This window comes from Ptychodera flava (assembly GCF_041260155.1).
Source record: "Ptychodera flava strain L36383 chromosome 23 unlocalized genomic scaffold, AS_Pfla_20210202 Scaffold_24__1_contigs__length_23054250_pilon, whole genome shotgun sequence".
Taxonomy (NCBI): Eukaryota; Metazoa; Hemichordata; class Enteropneusta; family Ptychoderidae; genus Ptychodera; species Ptychodera flava.
Window position 1 is genome coordinate 5,058,493 of NW_027248278.1, and position 21,284 is coordinate 5,079,776.

Below are 21,284 nucleotides of genomic sequence, written 5' to 3' on the forward strand. Positions count from 1 at the left end.
AAATCTGTTTAATTTGCTACAAGAATATATCAAAATATGAAATAAACTTTTAACAGCAAAAGTACTGGATGCGATGGCTGGATCAGTCATGTTCTGAAGGGTACCTTAAAGTCAAAGTATTGTGAATCGCATCTTTTTTGTTAAGCATGCCTCCTTGTAAGTCATCTGCTGACCTTACATTTTAACATAACCTAGCTTTTGGGGTAACATTGAAATTGGAAAGTAATTTTATTCTTCTTTCAGATGACATATTGAATATGCAATATCTTCCACTGTTTTTATAAAACATGACCAAAACTTACCCCATACCCCAAACTTTATTCAAAATTAATGTCACTGCTTATCTCAAATTCTACAACCCTTTCACCTAGACTTATAATAAAAGGCCATGCCCTGTATGAAAACTGGAAAAGACTTTTAACAGAAAAAAGTCATGTTTAGAAGGGTGTTGTAAAATCACGATTTGAGACTCACTAATATTTTTGTCCAACCAGTCTTCGTTTAAGTCGTCTGCCGAGCCTAACTTCTACATAACCTGGTTTATGGGGTTTCATTAGTAAACCGATTTATTCTTCTTTAAGATAATATCCTTTACAGTTTTTATGAAATAGGACCAAGACTTACCCAATACCCCAAAAGATTAAATCGAAAATTACGGCTTCTCTTATGTTCTACCATTTTCGCTACATATAATACAGAAGGCAATATAATGCTTATATGAAATCTGTTTTGTTTGTTACAGATGTATGTGAAAAATATGAAATGAACATGAACCTTTAAAGGGAAGATAATATGATTTAGTAGCCATTGGGATCATATTTGGGGGAGTACCAAGATATGGCAAATTTCCTGAAACATATATTTTTTATCAAACACGCCTTCATGAAAGTATGAAGCCAAAATCATAGCCACGGATGATCTCAAATATTATCAACATCGCATAATAAAGTAATTTGTTTCAAGTTTGCTTTGTAAGATTGGACCTAAACAGTTCTTATCCGACAATCTAATTTAGTGTTTTTGGTAGAGCAATTTTTTGAAAAATAAATCATGGTGTGCGTTCTACCGCTGAAAAAGAGATGAAAAAAGAAAGGCATTCTACTGAATTATACAACCAACTGATTGAGGAGCAAGTTGCGGAATTGTGCCTTTATAGGTTATGTTTGCTAAACTGTATGTAAAGTTTATTTGGCTAAACTAGCTTTGCAAGATAAGCACAACTAATATGGAACGGTTTAGCTGGTCCAATAATCGTTTCTAATCATTATACATTACATCAAGTTTACCTTGGCGTTCCTGAAGAAAAACCTGTATAGATATGTCAGAAAGTTACAATCTCTTCGTTGACAAAATATTATGGATATATCTGATATTTAGCTGCTCTAATTATCGTTTCTAAACTTCATAAATTTGCAAAAGTTTCCATATATATATAAATATATGAAGAAAAAACCTGTATAGATATGTCAGAAAGTTACAATCTCTTCGTTGACAAAATATTATGGATATATCTGATATTTAGCTGCTCTAATTATCGTTTCTAAACTTCATAAATTGCAAAAGTTTCCATATATATATATATATATATATATATATATATATATATATGTTGTGTGTGTGTGGTGTGTGTGTGTGTGTGTGTGTGTGTGTGTGTGTGTGTGTGTCAGATAGTTTGGCTTCATTAAAAAAACTACGGATATACATAATACTTAACTGCTCTAATGATAGTTTCTAAACTCCATACATAAGCAGAAGTTTGTTAGTCTTCTTCAGTACTTTTTCCTAGATATGTCCGTTATTTAGTCGATTTAATTATCGTTTAAAATTTTATAAATTAGCTCATGTTTAGCTTGGCATTCTTCAGTAAAATATTTCCAGGATATATACGATGTTGATTGGCAGATCTAATTATAGCTTATGTTTGTATATATACATGTTAGATAGCTTGGCTTTCTTCATTAGCAAAACTATAAACATGCATAATACTTAACTGCTCTAATGATATTTTCTGAACTTCATATATAAGCAGAAGTTTAGTAAGCCTTCTTAAGTACTTTTTTCCTCGATATTTAGTCGATTTAACTATCGTTTCTAAACTTTATAAATTAGCTCAGATTAGATGGGCATTCTTCAGTAAAATATCCCAGGATATATACAATGTTGAGCAGATCTAATTATCGCTTATGATCTTTAAGAATTAACTCAAGTTTAAAAGGATTTCTATAGTTTAGAAGCATGTATCCGATACGCAGTCGATCTAATTATGCCTCTAAACTTTATAAAGCAGCTCAAATTTAGCTACGCTAACATGTTCAAAGCGTTCAAAATTTGGGAATACTGTAACTTTTCTGTATATCACTGAATGTGCAATTTGTTTATTGTGAATACTGAACCACGTAAACTCTCTGAGATTTATGTTCAATCTCAGAATTGTCGTTTAAACTTGTCTTAGCCTATGTAAACACCATGGAAAGGAATAAAATATTGCCAGCTGACAAGCCATACAAAAGCAAGCACAGAGGTCCGGGAAGTGCCAAGCGGACATCACTGACAAAAGTGTAGGATTGTGTTTAAGCTTTGCTTTCCCTACCTTTCGTGTTTGTTAAAACGAAAGAAAGTTGAGTAATACAATTTAATGACTATGGTACCCCGTTTAGGCATTTGAATAACAAATTACGTACTATCAAGAGATTTGTACCAAAATATACGATGTTCAAAATATGATGGGCATGAATCTATATTTATGCAATAGACCATTGACGTGACGTTAAAATAACTCTTAAACTAATTTGTAAATAATGAAATTTATATCAAATTGCACAAGATAAGTTTTATGTTAAATGAATTACGAAAAGTAATGTATAAAACATAATATGTTTAGCCAAAAAATAATATAAAAATATGTTTGTCTTCTCCACGTGGTGAAAATTTTAGACGGCGCCACTAATTACTAATTGTAGTCTACATGATAAATCTCTAACATTGACAATTATTGGGATACATAACAGATTATCCCAAAAATTTTAAAACTTTAGATTTGTTATACAGTAAATATTATCATGTTTTTTTGTATGTAGGCCTACGTATGAATGTAGATGAACAAGAGTGAGAGATTGGGTTAAATCCCCTGCACAATTTTCCATGTTAGGAATTATGATCAAGAACGCTCTGCAAAACTCGTCAATGGCTAATTATAAAGTTTAGAAACGATAATTAGAATGTCAAAATATTGCACATATTCAACGTTGTACTCAAGAACACCCAATCCATTGGCAGAACATGGGACAGGCTGTTCTTACACTTGGACGCTTCATACCCTCCCCACCACAGCCATGGGCCGATCTAGGCCAATAGTTTGCAAAACCTGGTGAGTGTCGCACGTGTGATGAACACGTACCAGCTACAACCCTTAAATGGTTAAAACTGGTGCATCAACGATTATAAATAAGAATAAAATAAAAAAACTCTGAACAGTACCTACTGATAGTCTACTTACACAGAACAGCTAACAGCTGCTCATCGTCAAAAAACATTAAATTTTGCAATTTGAATCTTCCATTTACGCCTTGTGGCAGCCATATTGTCAATAATTTTATTAAGAAAACCGCTTTTCTGAGAAAATGAAATAATGAAACAATAAAAAATGCAAATAGAAATCTTAATATGCATTTATGATGGAAATACATTCACTATTCACCACAGAATCATCCGTTAAAAAGCACCTATGGAATTTTACAGTAATTGACGATCGCTCTGTTTAAAAATGGCCGCCACACCAGAACGAGGCTCTATGCTTAGGGGCTTGGTATCCAAATTGATTTCAAAACAATAAAATATGCAAATAGTAATCTTAATAGGCATTTATAATGAAAATACGTCCACTATTCTCCAGAGAATCATCCGTAGAGCAGCAACTATGGGATTTTACAGTGACTGATGGTCGCCATATTTAAAAATGGCCGCCACACCAGAACGAGGCTCAACCTGTGGTGGCTCGGTATCCAGATTAATTTATATTATGATAATCTATATTCCTACCAAATTTCATGCTTTTATCACAAAATGCACAATAGTTATGAAAATCTTGGTTATGCCGCACCACTAATCCACAATATTACAAGCTATGTCAACATTAAATACCAAATGCAGAGACGACGGTTGATGCTGGCGATAGCGTTTGTTGGGTCACCTACCGTGCTTCACACAATACAATGCAATCATTTCTACCACGAATAATTGTTGCGTTTTCTATTTTCGTCCCAGTGTTACTGGCTGTACCAGTTCACCATATTTGAATATTGTATTCTATTAATAGTTTGACGTCGTTTGCCAACATATGTGCTGTGATAATTTGCTACACCGAACACTGGCCGGTTTAATTTTAAAAGGTAAGTTCGTTCCTATTTTTCAAATGTTGCTTATTGTTTTAGTGCATAACTATCGCTGTGGACGAGGATGGACGCTATTAGTCCTACATTTCGTAATTAACGCCATGGTCAGATACAAATGTAGTGCTGTGTTTAACATAGCTGGTGTAGAGGGCAATGGGAATATCCTGGAAATTCAATGTATTTTGAAAAAATAAAAATCGGAAACGCAACAAGTTGCGCAATATTTTTTGCCAATTATTACATCTCTTTTCTATTTTTGCATTTAGAAGTGATATTATTATTAAATTTAAAGGGATTTGCCAGATATGTCGTCGGTTGAATTGAATTTGGCTTGTTGTACCTCGGTAAAAATGGCGGGCACATTTATGCAAAAGTTCAGCACAGTTTATGCGCCATGACACCGAACTCGGAATAGAACAGGTGGTGTGATTATAGCAATAAATGATGTACGCTGTGATGTAATTGTAAATTTACTCTCGAATATGCCTTAAAAGTACACCTGCGATTGTCTCTGTCTATTACAATGTCAAGATTCCAATATGCATTCGATTTCATTTATGTGAATTTAACATGCAGTTGGGATATATATCCGCGTACATTGCGCAACAAAATTTTAATTACATAACCAACGTTAAAAACTAAATGTTGAAATTGATCATGCACTTAAGCATATATCATCTGTTTGCTGATTCATTTACATATCTCATTAACATTTCCTGTATGTACGAAAATACGACGTACTTATGACTCCTGTACTTGGAAGTGAATAATACCATTGTAAGCGCGTACGTGCACATATGTATATAAGCATGCACAAAATATATTCTGCGCGACGCCTTCAGGGATGTATAGTTTACAGCGAAGTAGAATTAAGCATACTTTGTGTACACAAGATATTACTGAACATGTACTGACACTTACTGTGTGTCAAAGAGTCCATGATCTGTGTTCATAATGTGTATTATTTACTGTTATACACCATCCATAATTTTCCATCACGCTACATCCGACAAAATAACGTTTGTTAATCTCAATAATTTCTATCCGCTACAGAATGAAGACACTTTTGTTGGCTGCTTTTGTTCTCCAAATTTTGCAAAGTAAGTTAATGTAATTCGGTAAATCTCCATTTAAGATAGGACGCGCCCCGGGGGAAAATATTTAGACTGTCAAATTTCTTCAATTCTTTTTTTGGTCTACCACAGGGATGGCGGCCATTTTGAATTTCTATATCGCAGAATTTTGGCTGATTTGTCTCTCTGGTTACAAATTTTGTACGGTGACCCAAGATTTTTATTTTTGATCTGGTAAGATAATGATGAGCAAAAGTACACGTCTTGCACTTTCGAGGTGCATACTACCTTAAAGTCACGTTCATGGGATACTCATACTATATTTGTTTCTGATCCTGAATATGCTAAAACTATGGAGTGGGTTTTTGTTGTTGTTGTTGTTTTCCTAGCGACTTTTAAATTGGTTCTAGATTACAGTTACTTTCGTCGACGGCTCCTGCTGATTGTCATTTCCGAAGCATAGAGGGCGGTAGCACTTCAAATCTAGTCTATTAATATTTAATGAAACCGCACCATGAATCATCAAGCTCGTTATTAGTTCACCACGTATTTGAGAAAATTATAGCAAAGGACTTATTAAAATATTACAAATATATCAAAAACGCAGACGAGCTGTCCTATCGGGGGAAACATACGAGTTTCCCCCGTAGGGAAGAAAATGTTGTGTACTATTCAACATGCCCTCAAGAAATAGCATAGGTCGACCGGAAACTTTCTTTTAATTTTTATTTCTATTTGGGTGCAAACATAGAAAACAGCAAAATTTTACGAAATCATACGTGAGTGGGTGTGTAAAACTGCGAAAACAAAGAGCTTATAGGGTCGGAGGGTTTTCAAAGAGGAGGTCGGCTTATCGGAAACACTGACTTCTACCCACTCTTTTAAAAATCCTCCGGCCTTAAATTATTTTAGAATTTTTAAACATCGCGCATGGCCTTTGCCATACTAGCCCATTTTAGGAGTTGAACCCATCAATAATAAAAAAAAAATTGTGAAAAGTTCCCACTGACCTATCCTGTACCTTAGAGGCACGTCAATGAAAACACACATATTTTTCACTTTACATTGGAGGGCAACATATATAGAATTCACACCACGCCCAATCAGCTATAACACTATTGATAATATTTACACGTTAACGTTGAACCACATCGCTACAATCGCTGCTATATCATTAATGTTAATTGAATGTTTTCATATTTTACTGTCCCGCTGTTTTTTGCTTCTTTCTGTCTATCTATACATCCGTCTGTCTATACGTCTCGTCTTAACATCCGTTTTTCCGTCTACTTGGCTTGATTATCTCTTGGCACCAGGCGTCCGTTCGTCAGATAACGTCACGTACGAGATTGACACCACTCCGCAGGAAGATACGGCAATAGTGGCAGACGACAGAACCCAGTGCCTGATGTGTGACGTCATCATAGACAAAGACCACGCCTGCATCACTAAAGCCAACAACAGCATAGGATCACAAGTGTCCCTTGTCTACTGTGATGGTTCATGTTTTGTAAGTAAACTTATTTCTCAATAAGTATTCGACGGCGACAGATTTTCGGACAATAAGGTAATATACGCCTGGGAATTGAAAGCTTAAACTTTCCTCTGTGAAACTTTCAACCATTCTTTACGAAATCAAGAATAAAAATCAGGGGTCACACAACAGTGCAAAGTTTCTTACCAGAGAAACAGATAACCAAGACTTGGTTCAAGTCCGTGATTTGTTCACACGATGAGTGGGGTGAACGCGATACAGGGGTTTCACCCAGAACTCACTATTGCGTAGACTTAAAGGTAACGCGTTCGATCGATAGAGAAACCTGACCTTGGCTGCCAACTTTCAAAAAAAATGTATTGAAGAAGAAGAGAAGCTATTGCAAATCATTTTATTTTTTGAAATTTTACCGACTTGAACCACAGACCCTAAGAACGTTTTTAGGGTCTATGTTTGAACCAAGTTTACAGATTACCGAACATTTACCGATAATTGAAATTCAAAATGGCATCCGCCCAAGTATGCAGGGTCTGTCTGTCTGTCTGTCTGTCTGTCTGTCTGTCTGTCTGTCTGTCTGTCTGTCTGTGTGTTTACATGCAAATGTCCCGTCTCAGAGTAACTTTTACTTAGATAGTAACAAACAGCTTGAATTATCTAATATCGGTAGTCTGATTTTAGGAGATCTGTCGCTCGTATTCAAAAATGTGCACGTCGACTGAAAAGTTAGAATTCAGTGTTTCCGAGACTTAAGAAAACGAAAAAGTTCAACTTTCATGTCGAAATACCCGAGATTGATTTTCAAGGCGATGATATAACGAAGCGGTTTACAGTGTAGTCCAATGCATAGTTATATAAAAAATAATACATTTCAATTATATAGCATGCGTGTATAGTGGAAAAGCGTATAGCAATGCTGTATAAAAAATAACAAAAATAATTTAAATTACTAAGATTGCGACAAGTTACAGACAGTTATCTCCCTTTGTTTAAAAATGTAGAAACTATTTGTTATTTATGGGAACACTTTCAGAAATAATCCCTTTTTAAACTATGGCAGCAGCACAGCTGTACACGTGACATGTCAGCCAATTAGGTTTATTTGCATACATAATTTGTATCACGCATGACCAATATAATAGTCTTCGTGAAATAAAATATCAGACTACAATGAGACGCTAATTCGACCTGCACTCTTGTGTCTCTCAGCTCCTGACTTAAACTTCTCAAACTTTCCTCAAGTAAACTTTCAACTATTCTCTGTTTAAAATCGGGGCTCATTGTGCAAACTTTAGTACCTAGGCCTGCCGATATTTGAAGTTGTCATTTAAAAAAGCCGCCACCCCTTTGCTATCTCTGTTGAGGAAAATAAAATTCCCGATTTTCACAACAAAACAGAGCCGATGAAAACTTTTCTCTCTCCAGGCCATGAGCTCCAGAATGAACCTCCTCAAGTAAAAATTGTAAAAGTTTGAGAGTCCGAATATCTGTCCCCGAGGCGAATTAAACAAAATTTATAGATTAAGGTTTGGTGCGCCCTTTACAGTGCGCAACGTATTCTGCGCAGAGGCCAGTCAAGATGGCAGCGTTATGCAACAGTCCGGAAAATTTGTTTCCAGAAAATCAATAATATAATAAGGCGAAGTCAAGCTCCAAAAAAAAATTGGAAGAATTGAACAAGGTACATAATGAACTTTATCCCGTTCATGTTTCGTTTTTTAACGAATTCAATGGCGTACAGGTACGTTGTTTCTTGTCAGTAGCATAGCAGCACAACATCGTTTATTACAGTTTGAGATTTACGTAGCGTACGTATGTTATGTATAAACATGTACAAATTTCATGTCAAATCTAAAATCCCACGAATATTATTGATTCCCAAATATTGTAAGTTAGTTTAGGAAGTTCTGTATGCCTCGTAGCTGATCTATTTCGTGTATTCAAGAAACATTATCCAATTCTAATCCATTTGAAAAAATGTAAACATGTACCGCAAATACAACTACGACGTTGCGTGCTAGCTACAGTCAGTGGCCATGGCCCAGCCAAAAACAAAAAAAATTATTGATTCATTGTTTGATCACTTCAGTGGTACCTAATATGGTAACAGTGTATTTGAATAAAGAGAGCTTTTTCTTACACGTTATAAACTTGTCTAGTAGTTTAGTTTTCAAAATGAATAAAGTTTCATTCGTTCACCAATACACTAATGGTATATCAGTCTTACAATGTTGTCTAGGAGTTTTTGAGTTCAAGATAGGAAAACACCCTCACTATTACTAATGTTCCATTGTATTTAATCATGTTTCCATTCAACATATTCAAGCAAAGTGATACCTACATCTCATCATTATTCAGTCCAAATAATTGTACAGCAATTTCACAGCATGATACAAAAAAAAACATTGTATGCATGATTGTCAGGGTAAAAGCTGAAGTAAACTTGATTTAAAGGCTTTATTGATGCAATGACTTGTTATATCACATATTTTATCGTTGTAACTTGTCAGAATTTCACAATTTAAGAGTATATCATGTAAATATTGCCATAAATTATGAAACATAATCTCTCATCTTTGCCTCGAGAGGGCGCTCTTCAACAACAAAGTTTCCGGGTTTTAGAACTTATGGCTATATCTAAAGAACTAAGGGGGTGACCCCCCCTTTTTTTTCTATTGATATACTTTTTGGTAACTTATCCTTCGATTGAGGAAGTTTCATCAAAATCTATTGGCGGGAAATATTAAATTCTGCCATGTTTATTTCTTAATTATTCAGTCCATTGTTTTCCTATGCATAAATATGAAAATCATAAATTTTAATGATTGGATATCTCAAAAATTTTCATAGTGACACCCTAATTTTTGTTGACAATATTAATCTATGTGAGGTTCTTGGTACTTCCAGAAATTTTAATTGAAATCTATTGGTGAGAAATAAAAGGCGCACCAAATTAATAACAATGATTAGACAAAATAAATGATATAGCTGAACATAAATCTAAAGTAAAATCGTACCTTTACATTTTCAAAACAGGTTGAAAAGACAACGATAGTTGGCTTCACTCTGATGTTCAAACGTGGCTGTATTGCCAAGTGTGTGGAGGACGATGCATGCAACGGTATGATAATGAGCGGGAAGTGTATCAGATGCTGTGATCATAATTACTGCAATGCCGACTTGGGTTTGTCTGCAGCTCCTCAAGTCAGTTCAAGTGCTTTACTTTCCTTTGTCGGCTTTATTCTGGTTCTTATCCGTCTACATTGAACTTTGGGAATGTGAATCATCGGGAATTTTATCGTTACGCGGACGCATCAAGATCTGCGCCATGAAGAGCGCTCAGTACTAATGGCAATCTGCGAAGAGCGCCACAACAGGAAAGTCAAGTAAATATGCCATGCTCCACCCAACAGGAAACGCAATTGCCTACTTTAAAGTTGAAAATGAAAATGCAAATGTTTGACAGTTTCAAAATCGTATGTTTGTAACATAATGAACATTTTTGTACGCATGCGTTGTAGATTTGTTTGTAGGTCATTGGCACATTGTATTCTAGATCTCCTTCATCTGTTTCCTGAAAATTTGCAAAAAAATTCTGATTTATAGTCTAAAGTTGACTTCCTGAAAGTATAGAGTGTTTGCACTTTACCATGTCACTAATTCTACGGTGGATAATCAAATTTGTGACATTTTAAAGCCAGCTGTTTTTTTTCTACAAATAAAAAAGAATGAACTCTCTGAAAGCCGGGTTTTTGTGATTTTAAGTTGGGTACTATTAATTTAGATGAATAGACAAATAGCAAGAAGGGGATATAGCTGGACGGAGGTTACGAGATATCGCCATAGCCATCATAAAATAGATCCCTTTCAATGTAAAACGTTCTCGTACATCTTGTAACAAATATAGAAATAAAAGATTGCATGTAATAAGGATTGTCTTGTCACTTAAAATTTGACATTACCTAATATCTTTCCTGATGAAAATGGTGTTTTGCTGGCATAATTTTTGTAAACGATGTTACTTTATGGCATCACCAACCCAATCACGTTCATGTAAATTTACGCTACCATTGTAATTTCTGTGAATATTTCCTTTTATTTCTCAATTTTTAATTACACTGCCCTTTTATTGTCCCAATATTACCAAATAATATCGAAATACAGAGTTTTCAACTCATCAACACAACTTGTGTATTTGTAATGTTCATGCTATTGTCGATAACGGAATTTAGTCCGAACCAGAATTCTTTTTTCAGCGATAAAAAGCATACAATAAGTAATGCGTTGTGTTGCCATGGCAAATACTTTGTATTACGACATTCAATACGGAGAACAATAAGAAAGTTTACCTGAACAATAATATACCCCTCCCGGGTCATAATGAAGTGTAAAGTTTGTATGCGTCCATTGTGGGCTGGGAGGGATATATTATTGGTATTATTTGTCGATGCCAGTGAATTTGTAGACGTAGAAAACATCTGACGCCACAATTCGGGATAATCGAATACATTATCAGTAATAATCTGAGGGTATTACGTCACAAATTTCACCGGCATCGACAAAGCTATAATATTGGCCTAATTGTTTTATAAACAGCAATAAGAGAAGTATCGAATGTACAGCTGTTGACCCTTATTTTATTGTACTTCTATTAATCATTAAACATATTTCAGGATGCAAATGATTATTTTATATGCATGTTAAGTTATTTTAGGACATCTCAATATTTCTATTATATTATATAGCTTTGTCAATACCAGCGAATTCTCTGACGTCATCCCCCAGATTATTACAGATAATGTATCAGATTATCTATCTTGTGGCTCCAGATGTTTTCAACATCTACGAATTCCCTGGCATTGCCAAAACTATAAAGTTATAGCAATGATTTTCCGCTCCCGGCCCACAATGCACTCAAGCAAACTTTACACTCTATAACGTACTCGCTTCAACTCGTAAATTATGTTGTGCAAAGTTTATTTTCGTCCAATATGGGCCTGGATTGGGTACATTATTGCGTCAATACTGTATGTTTATCAATAGCGCTATCCATATTCTGCAGCTCGTTTTCGTAGCTCTATTGAATATTTTTGCCAAGTTTAACATTTGTTTCATTTTGATTCCTTAATAAACTGTAGCAACAATGGTGGAAATCATAGGGTTATTATACTGAGAGTGTTTAAGCCTCTATCTATTACCTACAGCAGACGTGAACCGAACAAGGATTAAATATATTTTTTTTCGCATACTAGAACATGGGTTAGAAGTTCACATAGAAACACTACTTTTTAATGGTTTCCCACAATAACTTGTTCAGTTTTAAGATAAACATTTTCCGCTTTTCTCATAATACACTGTGGTTTTGGAGTATTTAAATAATAACACATTACATTGAGGGCGGTATCACGATTTGTGGCCTGCCCGAGGGATGGTGATCCTGACCAAAATATTGATGATGCCTGAACCGCAGGAGAGGGTATAATTAATATTTCGGTCTCAAACACCAGTCCGAAGGCAGGCCAGAAATCGTGATATTGCCCGATCTTCATTTGTTATTAATTTTATTACACCGAACATTTGAAATCATAAAAAATCAAGTATTTGTACGGTGCGCATGCATCGAACGACAGGTTGAAATGACGCACAAATTTTCGAGTGACGCATTTTAAATATCTCCTGGCGCCCGTATACTACGATTCGCTTCAAACTTGCATTCGAACGGCTAGCGCATAGCCGTCGAGAGTCGAGCGCAATAGCATATTGAACCATGTTATATCTATTTTTGGAAATGTTTTGTGGCGGAGTTTTAGCCAATCACGAGATCGGTACTATATGGTGATGTGTAATAAACGTTGTTTTATCTTTGTGTAGCTCCAGAAATTATCTTCACATTATTGCTTTATGTGACTACTTCCTTACTAGTTACATTCGTATATTTTAACATTGAAAACACAATTTAGTGACACTGAAACGGAAGATTGCAAAGAAAACAACCGCTTTTGTATTTTGGGTTTCAATCATTTACTTTTTGCCTAGTGATCACAGTCAAAGTTTGATTATTAACACGATTGGAACTAATTTGGGATGATTGGATGTTCATAATTTTCAAATTTCTCAAAAATGTTAGGTGCCCTATTTCTGAATGTTGCGATATAACAAATTACTCATAAAAACAAGTGTGTAGTGTGTAACTTAAAAAGAAAAGCAGATGAGCTTACGTTTGCAGATCAAATAGACATTACTTCGCCATCCAATTATCCCAAATTAGTTCCAATCGTGTTAATTAGAGAAAAAGAAAAAAAAATATTGGGGCAGGGGTTACACCTACCAAATAGTCAAGCAAATATATTCTTAAAACGTTATTTACTATTATCTTCCTTTTTTATCTAACTTTTATGTCAGAAGAAATTCCATGTATGTCATTAAATGTTTATGAACTCTTTCTTTTGTACGAAATAGATTAGTTGTACGAAATAGATTAGTTGAAAGGTAAACATGAAATGGATTGTTTTAGAGTAATGACATATCAAAGAAATATGACCATTTATTGTCAATTTTATATAATCGCTAATAAAAAGTAAGTACGTTTCTCCGCTACGCGTATTTTTCTTCAGAGTAATAAATATTCCCATCGGGCTGAGTTACACCAAGGGTGTTCCAATCGACGTATTCGTGCATAATTCTCACAGATATGTCGACTGTACTCATTGAAAGGGGTTCGTTCATTCACCCCTTCTTGTCTCCCCAGGGCCAATATCTTCGATTATACATGTGTTGTTCTTGTGCATGGTTTGCTCGTTGTACAATTCTTAAGAGATTGGTTCATACAACCGCATTTCGTTTGAAGTGCACGTCAATAGGTTTCTATAAGGGTTTTTACTACAACCCACGTTTTATACCATGGCATAACGTATTTAACCAAATATTGATACGTTGTAACGCATTGCTTATACAAATCACAGCAATGCAGAAATAGTTGAATAAATAAACAGTAATTTGAATCAAACCCTGATTTTCCCCTTGTTATCTTGCATATAATTATGTAACATTAAATCATCAGTGTGAGACAAACAGCTCTGTGAGGGTTTTCTTAAGATCTGCTTCTGTTCTCGCTTATTTGAAGTTCAGCTGCAGCAAAAACGAGAAGGGTAAGTGAACGGTGATGTCACTTAACAATGAACACTGAATTCGTAACATTTTAATCATATAAGACAGTTAGAATAGACCGGGTTAACCTGAAACAACATTTCATAATGATACATAAAATGTTCTTTATCCTAAACTAATGCTTGGAAACACATAAAACTGTAAATTACACCATTTTACGACACAAATCGTTGAACATGAGACTAAATGGTTAATAATGTAAGCATTTCATTCGACAGAAATCGGGTTCAAAAGTAAAATATAATAGAATAAGCCTTAAAATAAAAATACGCCCTCCCAACACCAAGTGGTCCTTTCCTTCGTTTATAGCGCTAATGAGTGACGAGAGTCAGGTACATACATTTTAATTCTTTAAATTTTCGATGTTTGAATAGAGTTATTAAAATCGCAAAAATCGCATTGATAACTTTACTTGGTTGTCAATGAATGAAAGTTCAATATTGTAGGTACAGTGACTGTAAGATTAGTAAAATTTGTTGTATTTCCAAAAATCTTTGACGAATTTTGCGAAGATATTGAAGTCTGAGTAAGCGAACCAAGTTCTAAGAAATGTAACCGACCAGTGTTTGGGAGTCGTTATGGTTTCACAACAACCAGCTAAAAACGAACTACTGAACCAAATGAATGGAAAAAGGCCAACATAGTAGTACTGTCTGTTCAAAATGAATGCAGGCCAGTGCGTATGTCCATCGGTAATAACAAATGCTAAACTACAAAGAAAAAACCACATATTGAACCCATCTGAAATGGAATATGAGTCACAAGGAACGACATATGTAAACGGAGAATTTCCAATATGATGGTCCCTCAGCGTCACAGATAATTGATGCGTGCCTTTTCTCCATGGTGTAAAAGTCAAGTAATGAGTGACATCCCTTTCGAATGATTTAATTACTCTTAACTGTGACTCCTTTGATCGAGGATCTTGAAGAACAGCTTTTAATTCATCTGTGCAGTGCCTCACTCTTTCCCCAGCCTCGTTTTTCGCGTCGACGGTAAAACACACATTTCCACCAATCTGTCTCACTTTCCCCTCATACCTTAATTTCAAACAGGAATTTTCTGGCAATGCTGGGGGAACTATTTCGACACCTTCTGTGAAGACCAGCGAGTCTAGCACGTCGTATTTTTCTGGTTGAAAATCGCATGGCTTAGACAGCGCATTATTGACAATGCTCGAAGCGCCCTCACTAGCTCTTACGAACTGTTCATCATTTTCTTTCATGAATACATTTTCCACATGACGAATCGCGCGCTGTATTTCCTCTTCTGACTGTTTCAGTTTTTCTAGCTCGGTTTCAATATTCGCTTTTATCTCATCGTACTGAATGGTAAGTTTATCGAGACATTCTGCGCACGTCGCGCCATCCCAATCGCAGTTCGGATTCTGTAAACTCTTTTTTCGGTCCGCGAACTGTTGTTCTAACTTTTCAGAGCACTGCAATGCACCATTGATGCTGTCTGCGACTTCGTAGCGTTTTGTGTGCAACTTGTCGTAACGTGACTTAAGTTCTGTAAACAAGGTGTTTACAGCCTCTTTAAGAAAAATGACTCTGTGATATGTATGGTCATTCATTTTACAATCTTCACAAATCAGGATTTGACAAGTTTCGCAATAATAACCCAATTTTCCTTGATGTAACTCACAGTCTGAATTTTGATCACTTATCTGCTTGAGTACCGCACAAATAACGTCTCTCATGTCAATGATATTCCTGCCTGTTTCAAGTATTTCATTGCAGTATCTCTCCTCCAACTCCCTGTCCATACTTTCTGTTTTAAGTCTTCGGATATCCCTCTCTTTCGCCCCGAGGCGCTCCAAGGCACCGCTGATTTCGCCCCATCGTCGTTCAAAATCTCGATCTGAAATGTCCGTACTGGAGCAATGGTTCAGATCATTTCTGCTCCGTTTTATTCGCACTATATCAGCCGCAGTGCTGCGATCTGTCATACTCGGCTGCCCGTCCCATCCTGTGCGGGGCTTTTTCAGAGAGCAAATATTCCTGAATAGGACCATCAACAAGGTAAGGGACTGGTCAGTTTCTTCAGCCTGGGGGGGGGGGCGGTGGATTCATGGGGGGGTCACCCTGTTTTTGACTTTGGTGATAGGGGGGTCACCATGTTTTTGAAATGCCCAATATTAATAGGGGGGTCAGTGTGTTTTTGAATTTTGACACAGGCTCATCATTGCCTAAAATGCTAGTGTCAGCCACAAAATTCATCATTCAGTTGTATTTTTCGGCGCGCCCTTCGGGCGCGTTACTTTAATAATCAGTCATATTTTTCAGCACGCCCAACTTTAACATATCAAGCATACATACATCAGAGATATCTGTATGTTCAATATTTTTCAGCGTGCTCTTCAAGCTCATTACTTTAATATATCATACATCTTTCAGCATGCCCTTCAGGTGCATGACTTTAATATACAAGGCATATATATCAGAGATATCAGGATGTTTCATATTTTTGGCGCGCCCTTCGGGCGCCATACTTTCAGAGATATCTTGATGTTTGCCAAGTGAAAGTGTACCATTATGAAATCTGCATTTCATATGAAAAGGATGACAAATTCTGATACTTTTCTGTTCTCTCTATGAGAATTCAGTATGAGAAAGCAACATGCACAAATATTTCAGAATATATATTTGATACAGTGACTTATTTTAGAGATAGAAAAATGACAAGATATCTTTCCTTCTCATTGATGCAATTATTTTCCTTTGTTTCATAGGTTTTCTGTAGAAAGATGCTTTTTTATGAACAAAATAACAGTAAAAAAAAGCAGTTTTCGTCATTATTAGCTGGGCTTTTATGGTTTCAATGTTACACAAGAAAAGGTCCTCTCAGACACTGTACACATCAGATTTGGCTAAAAAAGCTCTCTATGGCTCCTCAGTAGATTTAATTGGATGGTTGGCAAGTCTTAACACCCATCAAAGTTTTTGATTCACTGCTTTTTCCTCTTTGATATTAATGATTGACATCCATTTCTGTACAACAGTTCAGGACATCTGGTTAAGCAGAGAAAGTGTGAAATACATTCACAGCTCATTCAAAATACAGCTCATTCAAAATGTACTGTATTTAAACTTTAAGATTGACACTTTGAAATTCCTATCTTACAACTGACATGTCAACAATTTCACTAAAACATAGAATGACTATTTAAAATATAAATATATGTAAAATGTAAAATATATATATATATATATATATATATATATATATATATATATATAAAATTTATGTCCATCTTTTGTTTTACCCTTGTCGCGCCCGGGGGGGGGGGGGTCACCCTGTTTTAGAAATTTGGAATAGGGGGGGTCACCCTGTTTTCAAATTTGGAATAGGGGGGGTCAGCCACTTTTGACGTCGGCAAAAAATAATCCACCGCCCCCCCCCCAGGCCGAAGAAAACTGACCAGTCCCTAATGTCGAAGTTAGCTGACGACACCGTAAAAGGAGGTGTAGGGTACAACTTATTCCAATCCTTGTTATGATTGATGACACCTGTTTGACAAAGGTATTGCAGCTTCTGTTTGTTTTTAGGCTGTGACAGACACGAAGCTAGTGTTGGTGGTGGAACGAATCTGTCAAACAACTCCCTCAGAGTCTTTTTACCGCCTTCCATGATTAGCCGACACAACCGCGCGTGGTTTGTTCTGTTCCTTCACAGGGTGTTGTCTAAATGTCGTCCCCAGGGGTGGGTAGGTGTTTCGTTGTATTGCTAATAAAGATATATTCTACCAACCTTTGGTGTTTTGGTCTTAAACTTAGCACTGCCCTTGACAATCTTGCGTTAACGTTTTATTCAACATGCTGTATCTATTATCTGATGAGTTTGAGTGCCTAATTGGCCAAAGTAAGCAAGGGTAAATTACTAAGCTGTGGACGCTGTCACCAGATTATCACCGGATTAAATTTGACAAAGTCAACAACGAACGCGCCAGTAAGGTATAACTGAAGATATACCTTACTGGCGCGTTCGTTGTTGACTTTGTCAAATTTAATCCGGTGATAATCTGGTGACAGCGTCCACAGCTTAGTAATTTACCCTTGCTTACTTTGGCCAATTAGGCACTCAAACTCATCAGATAATAGATACAGCATGTTGAATAAAACGTTAACGCAAGATTGTCAAGGGCAGTGCTAAGTTTAAGACCAAAACACCAAAGGTTGGTAGAATATATCTTTATTAGCAATACAACGAAACACCTACCCACCCCTGGGGACGGACATTTAGACAACACCCTGTGGTTCCTTGTTGTTGTTAACTCCGCAGAGAGGTCAATTGAAGACGCCATTTTGAAAGGTCAAGAACCCTGACATCCAATGTCAACCTACTGCGTACTGTGCCTGTAACCAGAGCAATTTTTCTTCGAATATATCTGATACGGTAGAATTGTCACTTCTGGTCACGTTCATCAACACCGTCTAACGAGGCTTAAAACAGACCACTTGCGGCTCGGAAAGTCCCTCTTCTGTTAGGAGTTTCTTTCTACCTTCATGGTTAAAGTCTCCTTGACCGCCGAACTGCTCTGAGGTAGATCGCTACGTGTCAGTTTTTCGCCGCTCGTTTGGCTATAACACCGAATAGTTTACGAGTATCAAATATCGGAAAGGATGGTTAGAGAAACGGTTCATTTGTAAATGCAAATTTCCGTCGGCGCATTTTGGGTTCACCACACCATTTATAGTAATTTCCTCAAGTTGTATGTATGTTTACAGGACGTCAGAGTTGAAAAGGGGAATCCCCATTTGCAATCCCATAATGCTCTAGGTAAACTGAAACGAAACGTATTGCGCATACTGATATAATGTAATAACACAATCTGAAATAAACAGTATCAGAAAACAACCCTGAAAAAACGACGACTGATGAGACTCAAAGAACAAAAGAGTTTGAAGTAATTACACAGTAACTCAAACCGCTGTATTTAAAACTCCGTGCTATGCCAGAAATACAGCAGTTTTGATCCAAGACAAAGCGATTTAGATTAAAGAAATTCGTCACTCTTTGTCTCTCTTACACATCACATAGTGATAGTGATTCCGCCCTAAACGATGGTATAAAGTGAAGTGATGCCGCCTGCAACTAGAATGCATCTCGGCCCCAGGGACAGATATTCCGAACTCTCAAACTTTTACAATATTCTTTTGACCTACCACTTGCTGGGCCTTATTTTGAGGCCTTGAGGTTTTAGCGGCTTACTTGTGTGGAAATCGGGAATTTCATTTGGCCCTATAGAGTTGATATAGCAATAGCAGCCATTTTGAATTTAAAATATCGTTACATATTGAGTATTTGTTTCTCTAGTACAAGCGATGACCTCTAATTTTTACCTTTGATTTGGGATAATCGTTGGAAGTTTGCTTGAGGAAAGTTTGAGCAAAACTTTCAAGTCTCTCATTTTCGAGGCGCATACGACCTCAGAGAGAAGACAGAAACTTATCTGTCATTAAAATATTTAACACTATTTTCAGTGACTACTATTTTATTTTTTGTAAGTTCTTCAGTAAAGTTTTAAAATGAAAGATTGAATGAATAAATAAAGGAATATGAATAAATCTTTTGGGTTCTCATGAGATTGAACATCGTCAGTACCTTTACCAAAGGATTTCTACGAAACATATACAACCTCAAGTGTGTCCAAATGTACCGACAAAATCCTGCAAAAAAACAAACAAAAAAGTACACTAGGATTCATTCTGACTTTTCGTTCCATTTTCTATAATAATCGTGCAGCGTACTACAATGAAGAAAGTACATAAGTAGAACTAGGTATGTAGACTTTAAATATTTAGATTAACGTTTCCAGAAATAAATCTACACTAAAGTGACTCCATACTTAACTTCAATCTTCACTGTTTAAATGGATGTAATTCTCAAGTATGACGTCATCAAAGTTTCTTACCAATATTATTTTTTCGATGCCACCTGGGACATGCTTGAGTATGAGACTGCCACGTAGTCGAGTGGGAGTCCTATAGGTTTGTCTTGATAAGTACTTTGGTAGGACAACACGTACACAGATATACTCTAAATCGTCGTACTTTATTAGCTGCGTAACAGACAAGTCACATGGTATAGCTTCTATAACTATACGGCAGTCTAACAAGGGCAGGGCAGTCACGGTCGTCAGGACTCGAAGTAATTTGTGTTTTATATATATATATATATATATATATATATATAATATATATATATATATATATATATATATATATATATATATTATATATATATTATATATATTATATCATGCTACCATGCGCCATTCTGATTGGACGAGAGCTCATTCCACCGATGCTAAAATACTGTTTTAGCACTGATAGCAGTGCTAAAACGGGCCCTAAACCAGCATTTTCGAAAATTGCTCGGTCGGTGCATTTGAACGTACCTATCTAAACCAAAGACCCTCAAGAAAGACCGAAACAGTCCACTTTGTTTCAAAGACCGAAGACCGAATTTTGATATACAGATAAAGTGTGGGTTCGTAACTCACCTCTTGGTGTAAATAGTTGGGATCGATGATGAAAGACATCTCTGAAGCAGCACTTTTGTCATTGTTGAAATTGCGCTTTTACCTAATTTTTGACCCAGTCTGTTAGAAATACATGTGACCTATAACCTTGTCATGTTTTGACCCCCTAGGAAGCTGGTTTTTATTCAATATGAGCGAAAAATTAACATTTCTCTCCATTTACATGGCGCATATTACCCATTCACCTGGAGATATTGTAAAAAGTAGCGTGGTGACACCGTTTTATTAAAAGTGTAAACTAAATGGTATTATGTCAGGATTTTATTCGCCAAGTTTGGTCAAATGACACCATTCAAAGCGACAGGAAGAAAGTTAGAAAATTATGTAGTGATATAATTTCGATATCATCATTTTGTAATCGATACTTATGTAAAAATTTCTTTACAAACATCATGAAAACTATACATTCGATAGATATGGATCTTAAGTCTTGGTGTTTATTAAAATTAACTCGTTTGCTAAGCTATAATTGCTTTCTTTAGTTTAAGTGAATTATATCATTTTTATTTCTTTCTAACGACGCCATTTTAACGTCCGTTTCCATGGAAACGAGCGTGGTAACCCCCTTTTTTATTTTATTTTTGCACATGCACAACTTCCAAGAATATTGTGCA

The 21,284-nt window shown here is 36.0% G+C and overlaps 1 protein-coding gene across 3 annotated transcripts in view; it reads left to right on the forward strand.

Moving 5' to 3' along the window:
• Positions 1 to 4,263: 4,263 nt before the first annotated feature.
• The window catches only part of LOC139124831 (uncharacterized), a 29,006-nt gene continuing 11,985 nt past the window's right edge, over positions 4,264 to 21,284 (forward strand). Inside the window, exons 1-4 of one of the 3 annotated variants that reach the window (XM_070690943.1) lie at positions 4,265 to 4,388; positions 5,445 to 5,491; positions 6,781 to 6,974; positions 9,993 to 10,223. In XM_070690943.1, the coding sequence (XP_070547044.1) occupies positions 5,446 to 5,491; positions 6,781 to 6,974; positions 9,993 to 10,223 (471 nt within the window). In that variant the 5' untranslated portion in view covers positions 4,265 to 4,388; position 5,445. Of the gene's footprint in view, positions 4,389 to 5,444; positions 5,492 to 6,780; positions 6,975 to 9,992; positions 10,224 to 21,284 lie in introns of those variants that run through there. The other 2 variants (XM_070690944.1, XR_011550052.1) reach the window with 2 other exon arrangements.